Source organism: Ranitomeya imitator, chromosome 4, assembly GCF_032444005.1.
Source record: "Ranitomeya imitator isolate aRanImi1 chromosome 4, aRanImi1.pri, whole genome shotgun sequence".
Taxonomy (NCBI): Eukaryota; Metazoa; Chordata; class Amphibia; order Anura; family Dendrobatidae; genus Ranitomeya; species Ranitomeya imitator.
Genome location: NC_091285.1, coordinates 427,247,095 through 427,261,877, shown reverse-complemented (window position 1 = coordinate 427,261,877; position 14,783 = coordinate 427,247,095). Strand labels below are relative to the sequence as shown.

The 14,783-nt window shown below is 40.8% G+C and overlaps 1 protein-coding gene across 2 annotated transcripts in view; it reads left to right on the top strand.

The window, feature by feature from the left end:
• Positions 1-1,239: 1,239 nt before the first annotated feature.
• The window catches only part of LOC138676320 (hematopoietic lineage cell-specific protein-like), a 60,669-nt gene continuing 47,125 nt past the window's right edge, over positions 1,240-14,783 (top strand). Inside the window, exons 1-4 of one of the 2 annotated variants that reach the window (XM_069765503.1) lie at positions 1,240-1,441; positions 5,383-5,466; positions 11,375-11,448; positions 13,545-13,674. In XM_069765503.1, the coding sequence (XP_069621604.1) occupies positions 1,412-1,441; positions 5,383-5,466; positions 11,375-11,448; positions 13,545-13,674 (318 nt within the window). In that variant the 5' untranslated portion in view covers positions 1,240-1,411. Of the gene's footprint in view, positions 1,910-5,382; positions 5,467-11,374; positions 11,449-13,544; positions 13,675-14,783 lie in introns of both variants that reach the window. The other variant, XM_069765504.1, reaches the window with a different exon arrangement.

Genomic DNA, 14,783 nt, shown 5'->3' with positions numbered 1-14,783 from the left:
ACTGTGCAGTCTCCAGATAGCAGATAGGACGGCCACTTCGGACAGGTTCAGACTGTGCAGTCTCCAGATAGCAGATAGGACGGCCACATCTACAGATTCACACTGTGCAGTCTCAGGATAGCAGACGGGACAGCCACAGGGATAGGAAACTGCAGTCTCCAGAAAGAAGTTCAAATACCGCCGATGCAGTTTCAGGGTATGGACACTGCAGAAGCGGTCACTGGAAGAAGGACTAACTATACTGGACTAACGGGACACAGGATATGGGAACAAGTTTAACAGACTAAGGATGGGGGACCTGGCAACATACAGTTGCACACACCTAACACTAAACTATAGTTTTTGCTCAGGCACCCCCTAATTGGGGAGGGTACCTTTTATACAAGGTGCCTTTCAGCTATTGGCTTGGAGACAACTTGCATGTGCACACATTAACTAAATGCTTCCCAGCTGTTAGCTGGGAGCATTTTACCATGTTCTCGCACTTCCCCTTTTAAAACAGGGATGCGCAAGCACTAGGCTTGCCGCCGGGACACAGTGTGGTGTGCACAGCAGCAGGAAGCAGGAGACAGGAGCACGCCGGGGGCCACACCGAGGACCGAGAAAGCCAGCGTCCCTGCACAGAAGGAGAAGGGGACACTGTGCAGGGGCGTCGGCAATAGCGCTACATATATCTCATAGACAATACAATAGAACACAGAAGCGTTAAAGAAGCATTAGTATGTCATTAATGAACATACCTAAGGGAACATAATATTATCTTGCACCAATATATTGCCAGCAATGCAGAACATATATATGGTAAAAGGAAGAGATGAAGTCCAGCGCTTTGATTACAGACTACAAAAACTGTTTATTTCAAGAACATGGAAAATATAAAACCACAATCTCCAGCGTGAAACATCAATGCGTTTTGACCTTGACTATAGAAATTTACGTTTATTTAAAGAACATGCAAAATTTAAAACCGCAATCTCAACCATTAAGAGGCAAGGCTTTCAAAGTCTATAGCCAAAATGCGTTGGTTTTAATGCCGCTTTATATTTTTCATGTTTCTGAAATAATTGCAATTTTTTATATTCTAGAATTAGAATGCTGGACTATATCTCTTACTATCCAAATTCCATGAGTGCACATCGGACGAGGGGGAGGATTCATTATGAAAGCAGTGAGCTGGCAAGAATTAACCTTTGAACATACATGATAATGCTTAAAGAAAACACTTTGACCAGGTGATCTAGCCACTTAGCCACCGTAACAAGGTCTAGCCCCTAGCAGCCAACAAAGGCTATAGCAGTTCTGGACAGTTTGAGCTGTAACAGTTGGGTTCATGTGGCATCACTCCTTATTTTTTTAAGCGAGTAACTAGACTTTTTTTTTCAACCCTCTTATAGTTGTTCCAATCATTTGAATGTGCACGCTGCAAACAGCCCATTCTAAGGTATGAAATACTGTAGATTTTCATGTATTTCTGTGGCAAATCTTCTGAGTGCGAATAAATCGTTACATTTTTTAAATCACCTTTCAGAGAATAGAGAATCTGTGGGGGGTCGATAATTTTAGATCCCTCCTATCAGCTTAAGGTTTATTTCTATAAATGAATGCCTTTCTACTAGCTACATACTGTATATTTCAGTGGGCTGTCTTGTAAAAGAGTTCTTTTAATTGGATGTTTTGTTAAAAAATATATGGGGGAAGCATTCCATGATGTTTTAACACTGCAAAAAGAAACCACAGAGGAGGAAGTGAATTTTTACAGCAGCTTCACGTAAGAGAGGAACTGTGACAGCAGGAAATCTATAAAGACGGAACAGTTAACCACCTACATATAAAGAAAGAAACTTTAATACTGCATATTGAAAAGAAGCCCTTTATATAAAGAAACACGACAAAGAGCAGGCGAGCAAAGGTGAGTAAATATTGGCCTGTATCCATGTTACTATCTACTGCATGTCAATGTCATGGCAAGTGCAGCGTTACACGGCAGAAGTGTATGTTGGGTGGGCCGGGGCACTTGGGCAGATAAAATACCTAATCAGGTGTGCTAGAGCATCTTATAAACATTAGGATGCTGCACTCTTAATAAGATAGAACCTGCGCTCCTTGTCATTTGAAGCAATGTAAACACACTCCATTGCTAAATATTAGCCTGTAAGAAAAGAGATAATGGCATCCAGTATGCACAAGTACTGGGAGGATATAGGACTGTATACTAGTCAGTATCATAAAACACTAAAAAGAATAAATCAATGAAGTCTTAAAGGGCATCTGTCAGTAGGAGCACCGCCCTAAGCCGCCTATATGGGCAGGTAGGTCACAGAAAGTTGAATAAAATGATACCTTGATATCTGTGATCTGATGTCTTATTTCAGAGAAACCCACATTTTTTAAATATGTAACTTAGATGTTTAGATCTATGGGCGGGACACTGATCTCCATGAAAATCTGTCTCCACAGCTTATTTTAAATTATTTTAAATTAAGGGGTAGTTACCAGTGTGAGATATGTATCGACTGACAGTCTGTTCTACTGATCTACATGTCTCACACTGGTAACTCTACCTTTCATTTAAAATAAGCTCTGGAGGCAGATTCTCAGTTAAATCTGTGCAGGGCCCATAGATTTTAACAGTTCCACTGGAATATTTAATTCAGTGATATCTAGGCTGTGTTCCCTTTATTTTTTGAGCAGTGTATATAGATTTCTTAGGAACTAATTTTGATCCTTCATAATATCATATATTGCAATTAAATTTCTGTAATTTTTTTATTAGCTATTCCATCTTCATAATATATATTTTATTATTCTCTTGTACCATCGTGCTGGGATATCGTGCTGTTTTTCTCTTTCCCTTCATGGAGGTTTTTAACCCTGTTTATTTTAATTATTTATTTTTTAACTGATTATTAATAAAATATTGATCTTTTAACTTTATTTCTGTTGGAATCTCTTCTGGTCTGGTGGTAATTATACCACAACAGACATCTCTTTGAAACATGTTGTTTGAAGTGTCTAACGACTAATTTCTATGTTTTTTGGACACATTAGTATTACAATAATTGTGCAGTGTAGACAGGCTGCGACTCTACTGACATACGAACAAAATGCTAATTCGTGGGGTGAAATAATCTTTTAGCTTGCCCAAAAGATCATCGTCCTCGGCAGCACATTGTCATGCGTAAACAGGATCTGCACTGCCGAGAACAATGGCAACTGCCTACGTAGACAAATTATCTATTACAGATCATTCATTGCACATCTGAAAGGCATTCTGCCTGTGTAAACAGTCTCTTAATGACTGGTAAATTTTTACCTATCATTGGTCAGTTAACTCCTTACCAATATATGACGTGATGTACTGGTATGTCATATGTTGGCTCCTGCCTTTGATGTGGGCTCAGGAGCTGAGCCTGCTTCTTTGACTGTTGATGATGACCGTGATATTAAGTTATCATCTGCCTTTAGCAGAGTTTAGAGTGGAACTGGGTTCTACCCCCTGATGTTTAACCTGTTTATTGCCGCTGTCAATCTCCGACAGCTGCATGTACAGCGCGCAGCCTCGTTGGGTGTGCTGTTCTATCTGCTTACTGGTGCATTTGAGGAGTGCTGATGAGTTGCTGTGATGGCTGGAGATCTACTGGAGACCCCCGTTCATGTCATGATGGTACTCCTATAAAAGCCAGTCTGTGGCCGGTGATCATAAGAGTCGGTGATTTTTGCTATATGCAGATATAGTATATGTGGCATCGTCACGTCCATAAAGGTCTGATATATCAAAATATAATATTAATTAAACTAACTGGTAAATAGAAAAAAATCTGAACACCAGGATTTGCGTTTTGTTTTGATTCTTTGCTGACAAAACACCACAACAAATACAGTTGTGCTCAAAAGTTTACATACCCCTGCATAATTTTTGCTTTCTTGGCCTTTAAGGTATTAGAACGTATTACTACTTATTGCCAGCTTGGTGTCCCATATAAGGAACGATACATGTGCAGTAGCTATATGTATATAGACATTTGATACCTGTACCATGTCCGTCATTAGCGTATGTTGGATGCTGCAACATTTTAAACTTTTTTTTTTTTAGCCCCATTTGGCTGCTTGCCTGCTTTGTTGTCAATAAAGATTATACTTGATACCTATATTGGGCTTTATGACTGCGGTTTTTGTCTTTGGTTTGCATTTATGTAGAATATAGCCCATCGTATAATATTACAAAGCTGTTTGCTTAGACCAAATAAATGCTGTTAAAAAAATATAACAAAGGGCACTTTTTGGTGCTAGAATGAATCAGTTCCTACGATGATAATGAATGCTATGCTATATAAGGATATTTGCTCAGAGCTTCCTCTTACCGCCTGCATTGCTGCATTGCTTATTTGTCGAAGTTGCGTAATTGTGTGATTGACACAGCATTTATATTGTGTACACAGGGTCGGAGAGCAAAGTTTGGGCACACTACTCGCCAAAATATTGTGAGGGGTGATGCATCTGTCATTTTTAGGGTATGTGCACACGTCCGGATTATTAGCGTTTTTTTTTGCGGAATTTCGCTATAAAAACGCTATAATTCCGCATCAAAAACGCTAAAAATATGCATCCTATCATTTAGAATGCATTCCGGATTTTTTGTTCAGATGGATGCGTTTTTTTCCGCAAAAAAAACGCATTCCGCAAAAAAAATGGACATGCTCATTCTTTTTGCGGATTTTTTGCGGATTTCTAAGCCAAAATGACTTTTAGGAAAAAAAAAAATTCCGCAAAAAATCCGCAAATAATCCGCGCAAAAAACGCGAAAAATCCGCGCGGAAAAAAACGCGATTTTCTGCCAGAATTCTCCGGATTTTGTCAGGAAAAAAACCTGACGTGTGCACATACCCTTAGAATGAGAGTAAGGGCTATAGTAAACAAACGAACATTGTATAACTGCAGTAAATCTTAAAGAGGTTGTCCACTACTTTTATATTATGACCTATTCCTAGGATAGGTCACCAATGTCTGATCGGCTGGGGTCCGACACCCAATCAACCGCCATCGGTGTCTGCGGCGGCAGCAGAAGGATGGAAGTACTCAGTTAATGAGTTGCTCCATCATCTGGTAGTGGCCAGAAGATTCTACAAATCTTCACTATTTTTTATTTGTTACTGAAGTCACTGTCTCACAGTAAAACTGTAGCAGCATGTTCACATGTCTTGGATTTGTCTATGGCAAATCTTACATGTAGTTTACAAGAGAATCACTGGAATATTTATCTAGAAGAAATATCTTCATACCAATCATCTCTATGCCATGACAAATGTCAATTATATGTTTATCAATGGGAAATATATTTTGCGGAGTTCTCATTCACCTCTGGACTCTGTTTCTATAATATAGATGTGGAAAGCAGCTGTGGGGCACAACGTAGCTGTGACAGATGCTGCGGGAGGTGATGACTGGGAAACTGATCCAGATTTTGTGGTGAGTCTACAAAATTTGTTTATTTATTTTACTCACTTATATAGTGCCATTAATTCCACTGCATTTTACAGACATCATCACTGTCCCCATTGGGGTTCACAATCTAAATTCCTTATCACTATGTCTTTGGAGTGCGGGAGTGTAAAGGTACCTTCACACATAACGATATCGTTAACGATATCGTTGCTTTTTGTGACGTAGCAACGATATCGTTAAGGAAATCGTTATGTGTGACAGCGACCAACGATCAGGCCCCTGCTGGGAGATCGTTGGTCGCTGAACAAAGTCCAGAACTTTATTTCGTCGCTGGATCTCCCGTGGACATCGCTGGATCGGCGTGTGTGACACCGATCCAGCGATGTCTTCACTGGTAACCAGGGTAAACATCGGGTAACTAAGCGCAGGGCCGTGCTTAGTAACCCGATGTTTACCCTGGTTACCAGCGAAAAAGTAAAAAAAAACAAACACTAAATACTTACCTACCGCTGTCTGTCCCCGGCGCTGTGCTCTGCACTCCTCCTGTACTGGCTGTGAGCGTCGGTCAGCCGGAAAGCAGAGCGGTGACGTCACCGCTCTGCTTTCCGGCCGCTGTGCTCACAGCCAGTACAGGAGGAGTGCAGAGAAGCTGAGCGCCGGGGACAGACAGCGGTAGGTAAGTATGTAGTGTATGTTTTTTTTTACTTTTACGCTGGTAACCAGGGTAAACATCGGGTTACTAAGCGCGGCCCTGCGCTTAGTAACCCGATGTTTACCCTGGTTACCCGGGGACTTCGGGATCGTTGGTCGCTGGAGAGCTGTCTGTGTGACAGCTCTCCAGCGACCAAACAGCGACGCTGCAGCGATCCGGATCATTGTCGGTATCGCTGCAGCGTCGCTTAATGTGAAGGGGCCTTTAGAGTAAGCAGTGATAACCCTGAAGAGTACTTGTGTGATGTGACATCTGCTGGCTGGGCGAAACCACGTGGAACCAATTTGTACCAGAAGAATTGAAGAAGGAGCAAGTCCCTCTGCTGGTCCTTGTCAGGTGACTCGCATGACAGAGTTCCTGGATATAAAAACCCTGCGTGCCAAACCACTGGGAGATTTGGCACCAAGTAGGAGAGCCAAGCAGATGCGGACCAGGGATGGTGCTGAGGCCAGCAAGACAAGCCTCAGCGGAAAGTCTACACCACTAAGGTGCCAGTCATTGCTTGACAAGGTCCAGATGACTTCCAGTGAGATGTGTGTTGCATCCAGTCACTTATGCTACATTTGGTGTAGTCGTCAGGATGCAACATTCAAACACAGAGATGGTGGAACAGTCCGTGGTCGAGTCGGTCAGGGGAAATACAGAAGGAAACCAGGGGTACCCAGAGGAAACTCACGCAAACACGAGGCGAACATACAAACCTTGCAGATGTTGTCCTTTGTGGAATTTTGGCTTAGCACCCCAGTGCTACAAGGCCACCCTGGTGACTTAGTTTCACTATATTGTGAGGCAACTAATGACTAACGATCTGTAATAAGAAAAGCAAATATTAGAAGTAAATATTTAGTGTAGCAAATGTAAAAGGCTGGCATATTATATTGAAAGTTATACAATAGCATACGTCATACATAGGCCTTATTTTTAATAAGTTTACTATTCACCATTACTTACTGTATATAAAGGAACAGCAGACTACAGTGTCCTATGTAGTTAGAAAAAAAATATGTTTTGTCATTAGTCGTGTCCATAAGGGCTTATGTGTAAATATAGGATATGCACTAACTGTATCTTTGGGGTCATGCGCTGAACTACAGTACAGACCAAAAGTTTGGACTCACCTTCTCATTTAAAGATTTTCCTTTATTTTCATGACTATGAAAATTGTAAGTTCACACTGAAGGCATCAAAACTATGAATTAACACATGTGGAATTATATACTTAACAACAAAGTGTGAAACAACTGAAAATATGTCTAATATTCTAGGTTCTTCAAAGTAGCCAGCTTTTGCTTTGATGACTGCTTTACACACTCTTGGCATTCTCTTGATGAGCTTCAAGAGGTAGTCACCGGAAATGGTTTTCCAACAATCCTGAAGGAGTTCCCAGAGATGCTAAGCACTTGTTGGCCCTTTTGCCTTCACACTGCGGTCAAGCTCACCTCAAACCATCTCGATTGGGTTCAGGTCTGGTGACTGTGGAGGCCAGGTCATCTGGCGTAGCACCCCATCACTCTCCCTCATGGTCAAATAGCCCTTACACAACCTGGAGGTGTGTTTGGGGTAATTGTCCTGTTGAAAAATAAATGATGGTCCAACTAAACGCAAACCGGATGGAATAGCATGCCGCTGCAAGATGCTGTGGTATCCATGCTGGTCCAGTATGTTTTCAATTTTGAATAAATCCCCAACAGTATCAACAGTAAAGCACCCCCACACCATCACGCCTCCTCCTCCATACTTCACAGTGGGAACCAGGAATGTAGAGTCCATCCTTTCACCTTTTCTGCGTCACACAAAGACACGGTGGTTGGAACCAAAGATCTGACATTTGGACTCATCAGACCAAAGCACAGATTTCCACTGGTCTAATGTCCATTCCTTGTGTTCTTTAGCCCAAAAAAGTCTCTTTTGCTTGTTGCCTGTCCTTAGCAGTGGTTTCCTAGCAGCTATTTTACCATGAAGGCCTGCTGCTCAAAGTCTCCTCTTAACAGTTGTTGTAGAGATGTGTCTGCTGCTGGAACTCTGTGTGGCATTGACCTGGTCTCTAATCTGAGCTGGTGTTAACCTGCGATTTCTGAGACTGGTGACTCGGATAAACTTATCCTCAGAAGCAGAGGTGACTCTTGGTCTTCCTTTCCTGGGGCGGTCCTTATGTGAGCCAGTTTCTTTGTAGCGCTTGATGGTTTTTGCCACTGCACTGGAGGACACTTTCAAAGTTTTCCCAAATTTCGGACTGACCTTCATTTCTTAAAGTAATGATAGCCACTCGTTTTTCTTTACTTAGCTGCTTTTTTCTTGCCATAATACAAATTCTAACAGTCTATTCAGTAGGACTATTAGCTGTGTATCCACCAGACTTCTGCACAACACAACTGATGGTCCCAACCCTATTTATAAGGCAAGAAATCCCACTTATTAAACCTGACAGAGCACACCTGTGAAGTGAAAACCATTCCCGGTGACTACCTCTTGAAGCTCATCAAGAAAATGCCAAGAGTGTGCAAAGCAGTCATCAAAGCAAAAGGTGGCTACTTTGAAGAACCTAGAATATTAGACATATTTTCAGTTGTTTCACACTTTGTTGTTAAGTATATAATTTCACATGTGTTAATTCATAGTTTTGATGCCTTCAGTGTGAATTTACAATTTTCATAGTCATGAAAATATAGAAAAATCTTTAAATGAGAAGGTGTGTCCAAAGTTTTGGTCTGTACTGTATACACTGGATGTTGTTTCAATACAACATTGAAAAAAAAAGTACATTCAAATATTAAAAATCATGTGCTGTTACTTGAAAAATTACACAATATGAAACTACTCCCTGACATGGCTGTCTAATCTACTGGATCTAATAAATATTAATTAAAGAATACAATTTCTTAGGGGTCTGCATTTCTGTCAGCAACTAGATATAAGTAAAAACTTAGGCTTAGATTTCAATGTATGAACAAAATTTATCGTTTACAGCAATAGTAACTCTGCTTCTGACCTGGCAGACTTGCATCGCTTAGCTCTTGAATTACTTCCTCCTTTGTGGCAGTTTGGAAAAAGTTATAAAAATATTGGGCTCAATTCATCGAAACCAGCTTTGCTCACACCGGTCTTGATGAGAGGTTGTGCTGGAGTCAGACGCTTCTAATTCGTAAAGAGATGTACGCCTCTTCATGAATATGGAGTCGGATGAGTGGTGTACACTTTTGTGTGCGCCTCGCTATAAATCCTACTAAGTCCCTGCTGGAGTGAGCTTTTTGCTATAGCAAATGTCGCCGCTCACCATGATTTTGATAAGCAGCCGTAGCCATACTCTGACCCAGCCCAACTCCACTCATTTTGTCTGAGATGGGCAAAATTGGTGTTAGTATGCCAGAAATCACATCATTTACTGCAGCTTCAAGATGCACCAAAATTATGCAATTTTTCAAAGCTTTTGACTGGATAGCTATGGTTAGATCCAGGCCATGTGTTCACTAGTCAGTCAGCTGGGGGAGCGGAGCAGTGTGGGTTGTGATGGAGCTACAGAGACAAGCCAGAATATCTCTGATAAAAAACTGCACAGGCCGTGTGCACCAAACTGCAAGTATCACTGGTTTCTACAGACGATAGCTGTTTTGTGTAACCAAACTGGGGCTAGCTGAGCCGTGTATGAGTAGCCAGGGTCTTTATTTTTTAGTTAGTGCCTGGACAAGGCTAGGGATTTTATCTTTTATGGTTTTGTTTTGGTATTGTAGAAACAGTAGAAATAAACACTATTCCATGTGTGATATGAAGACTCTGTGGCTTCGTGTTCCAAGCAGCTACCCGACAGAGTGGACACCTACACCAACATATTTTTATGAGCTTACCTAGTGAGGTAGATTCTAAAAAGCCATAGGTCATGGTGATGAGTGGGAATGGATTTTCTGGACAGCTTTTGGATCAGGGAGAACAAGAGCAGAAAGGTATGGGATAAAGCAGTGGGGCAAAAAAAGCTGGAAGCACAAGATGTTGTAGAGCCAGTTGAGCTGATTGCAAAACAGTAGGAGAGATGCATAGCATAACATATTTTGCAACAGAAATGAGGTTCTACACAGGAACAGTACATGTAATCAGGTATCTTTACAGCTGGCAGAAGTGTGGTTATGTACAGGAACAGTAGGTGTATAGGTAAGCAAGTATTTTGTGACAGAGATGCATTCACTCACAGGAATAGAAGTGTTGCAAGTGTGGGCAGAACAGGAATAGTGGAAAACCAAAAACATAGATACACCCAAAAAAATAGACAAAAACCCTCTAAAATATAACTTTTTAATGAATATACTAAAAATAAACATATAGAAAAAACAACATAACATCTCCCCAAAACCCTCTAAAAGAAATAGGGGGATGTCTTGATTGTTTATACAGCAGGGACTTAGAGCAGAATTTTTTTTTGTATGGTGTGGATACAATAAACCTACACTGACCCTAATGGGTCCCTTAAATCTGTCTCCCTGCCTAACTGCGGAGGTCGGAAACCCAAAAATTTGATTTGGCACCCCCGCTCAACATCGGCAGACCATACAAATCCCTGCTTGCCCATATTATAGAGCTATATAAATAATTCAACATTCATCCAGTGTACAATATGTCTATGATAACTAGGCTATGGGGGAATTTTCTATTAACGGTATTCTATCATATTTCTGAGTACATATCTATTGAACCAGTTTTGGATTTCATATATTGATAAACATCAGATTTAGTTCTCAGTAGTGTTCCCTCAAAACTATAAAATTTGATCATTTGTACAGCAGATCTAGGATAGAAAAAGCAACATGATTCACTGGTTTGTGCTTTTAGTAAAAGTTAGTAGATTTAAAGCCGACAGGAGTTGCTGGGAAGGTAAATAGACATCTGAATCTAATAGAAGTGAGAAAAATCCTGCAAAAACATGTTAGCAAGTTGTTATACTTCCAGAACACTTCAGGCAGTGGGCAGCTGCCTGAGCCAGCCTTAAAGGGCCTTAGGTGATGATATTAGGGATGTTAGCCAGATTAGAGGAGTAACCCAGTGTGGACTAGCACAGAGGGAGCTGGCCATTGGAAAATAACTGGAGAGTAACACATATACTGTATACCTATAAATATGATATTGTATGATAGGTTTTAAACGCTTTGTCATTAGTGATAGGGAGGTAAACCTCTATTTTCCTGTGGGAAGTTGAAAATATTTCTGATTGTCCATAAAATGCTTCCTCCTCAGAATGATATAACTGAAGAAGAGCAGCGATGGGGGGCAAAAACCATACAAGGATCTGGCCGGCCGCAGCACATAGAGTAAGTCATTATATCTATTCATAGTAGGAAGTTAATCTTATACAGTTGAAACTAGAAATTTACACTATATAAAAAGACACATGTTCAGGTTTTTCTCTAAATCTGACATGAAATCAGAATAAACCTTTCCTGCTTTAGGTAAATTAGGATTACCATAATTATTAATATTTGCCAAATGCCAGAATAATGAGAGATAATGTTTTAAGGCATTTTTTATTACTTACTGCAAAGTCAAAAGTTTACGTGCAATAAGATTACTATGCCTTTAAACAATTACGGACTGCCCATATGATGATATCATGTATTTGGAAGCTTCTGTTTTTTTTGCAGCATCTGAGCTAATTAGAGACACACCTATGGATGTATTTTAATGCACACCTAAAACACACTGCATCTTTGTGTAGCATCATGGGAAAGTCTAAAGAAATCAGCCAAGATATCAGGAAGAGAATTGTGGACTTGCACAATTGTGGACTTGCATGATTAAGGGAGCTTAGTCTCCAGAAACGCATTGAGATTCTTACCCATATGGTTCATGCTGAAGTCTGTATCCTCTATGTTCAAAGTTTGTGAATAAAGAAAACTCTTTTTTATGGATTTGGTGAAGCTGGACATTCTCTTCTTTTTATAAGCTTTTAATACCTGAGACAGAATAGGACCTATTTTTTGCTCAGCAGTTACTAATCATTTACAGAACCATTTACAGTTTCCTATGTTACAGAATTGCAATGTATCCTTAAAAATCGGATGCCACTCTGATGGCCCGTATTGCATCTAATTAATTTTTTTTTTGCACGCATCCAATTTCAGAGTTAAATCGCGGCATGATGTGAATACATGCCAAATACTTCTGAGAAAAAAATGCAGATCTGCACTGCCTCACTGAATAACATTAGTCCGAGTGCAATCTGTTTTTTTCATCGAATTCAACTCATCCGAGTTGTACGTTCGTGTGAGCGAGCCCTAAGGCCTGTTCAACATGTCCTGATATTTCAGGTACTGAAAAAAACGGTACCGGAGATATCAGTGTCTGTGTGTACGTGTGTATCATACTTGTGGCATACATGTGGCAACTGTGTGCCGCCTGTGTGGCGCATCAGTACCACACGTACCAGCACCTGGGAAGCAGCGATACTGTTAGAGCTGTTCCCCATGAAAAGAAGTCACTGAATTCACCACAGTTCAGCTCAGTAAGTTCACCGGAGATCATCGTAAGAATGAACCCATATGTTTTTATATATTTATCTATAGCGCAGACGGTGGCTGGTGAATACTCCCATCAGCCGCCGCCTACTCTACCTTGTTAGCGGCAGCAGGTGTAGGCTAATGGGAGTAATAATACCATCAGCCATCACCTGTTCTCGCTGTTATCACTTGAATATAATTCTCATCACTCTCACCTGCTGGCGTTGATCGCCGGCAGAGCAAGGGAGAATGATGAGAGCTGTGTTCAGCACCTGGCGCTGGGGAACAGCGCTTACTGTAACACTGCTTCCCAGGCGCCGATGCGTGTCACACTGATGACACATGAATGTCATCTGTGTGTCATCAGTGTGCACGTGTGCGGGACATTTTGCAGCCGTTGCTGCTGTTAAAAAACGGACATGTCAGCATATTTTGCCCACAGACCATGTGTCCATGGAAACACTGACATGTGCACAGACCCATTCACTTGAATGGGTCTACGTGTGTAAGTATCTCCAGTACGTGAGAAAACTGTCACCTCATGTTCTGGACACACTGACTTGTAAAGGGGGCCTGACACTGTACATGATTACTCCATAAATGTTGCAGCACAATCAAGTTTTGAGCTGGCTGTGTAGTAAAAAGGCACTAGCAACATCCTTTCCTGTGGTAGAGAGCTCATTTTATGTTTTATCGCCTGTGGAGCATTGTGAATAAGAACGCTTTAATCCAACAAAAAAATCTACCACCCCAAAACTGCCTTTTCAATCAGAACTACATGCACAGATTTATTTATAATGTGTCATACACAACAATAGCCTGATGTGTTTGTAAAGGACTCACACAAGCTCATACACCATCAGGTTCTGAATCGTAGAAAATAACCTTCACTCTTGTTTTTCCAAAAACAGCATAAAGGAACTAAGAAGCAATGTGTCTAAAGAACATGAGCAATTGAAAAAGAAAGAATTTCAGCAAGGTCCCAAAGCCTCTTATGGATATGGCGGACAATTTGGAACAGAGAAAGATAGGATGGACAAGGTACTGTCATTTACATAACATACTCCACTCTTTGTGCAATTCAGAATTACTGTGTCCATTATTATTGTGCATACATTTATCCTATGAAAAATCTCTACTCTATAGTTTACCTCATTGATCAAATCTCATAGTAAAGCCCACCAAACACAACAGATGATTTGGCCGGCAGCAGTCTCAGATGGCTCTCTCATACGCAGGAGCGCTCTCGGCTGACCGCTCCTGTGTTCTCATTATTGCCAGACATGTCTGATAGTGACTTATTTCTGAGAGACAATACGATCGGCAGTTCTAAATAGAACATGATGGATGAATATTTTTCCAATCAATAAATTGTCCATTGTGTATGGGGGCTTAAGAAGTCACCTTTGCCAAGATTGTCACATTCAATTTCCGTTTCACCTGTCTAATATTGCTTGCTTCCTCTCAACTGGATGCTCTTTTCCCCACTGTGTTCTGTGTCTTTTTTATTGTATTTTTGGTGAAGATTTTCCATTTTTACAAAGTAATAAACATTGGTGTACATACAATGATCTTGACACATCCGCATCAGGAAACAAGAAAGTGGATATCCACTAGAATGAAAACAAAGCAAAAGTTATGGTAGCAATACATTTTAAGATCATTAAACAAGTGAAGCTCTATACATCTAAGGTCTCAAGGAGACGACCGTAGTTTCGGCCCAACTGCAATCCATCAAAATATCAGATCGCACTCGGACTAATGTTATTCAATGAGGCAATGTACATGTTCAATTACGTCCTCGGACCACAAAATCGTGGCATGCACAATTTGCCTCCCATAATCTGCTCACACTCAGTCTTTGATGTCTACGGGTCTGTGTAAAACATCGGACCGCACTCAGATGACATCGAATTTTCAAGGACTGACATAATGGAGAAGGTGGAGACACTTCCATTTTTTCTCTCCACCTCAGAGAAAATCTGATCACACTCTGATCACACTCTGATCACACTCTGATCACACTCTGATCACACTCTGATAAGGATAATGAGGCAAATTTTCTCAGATGGAGAACATAATGTCTGCACCTGACCTAAAGCAGAGATGTAGTCAGGGTTCAGCACAGGGGAAAAGGGGATAAGTGAAAC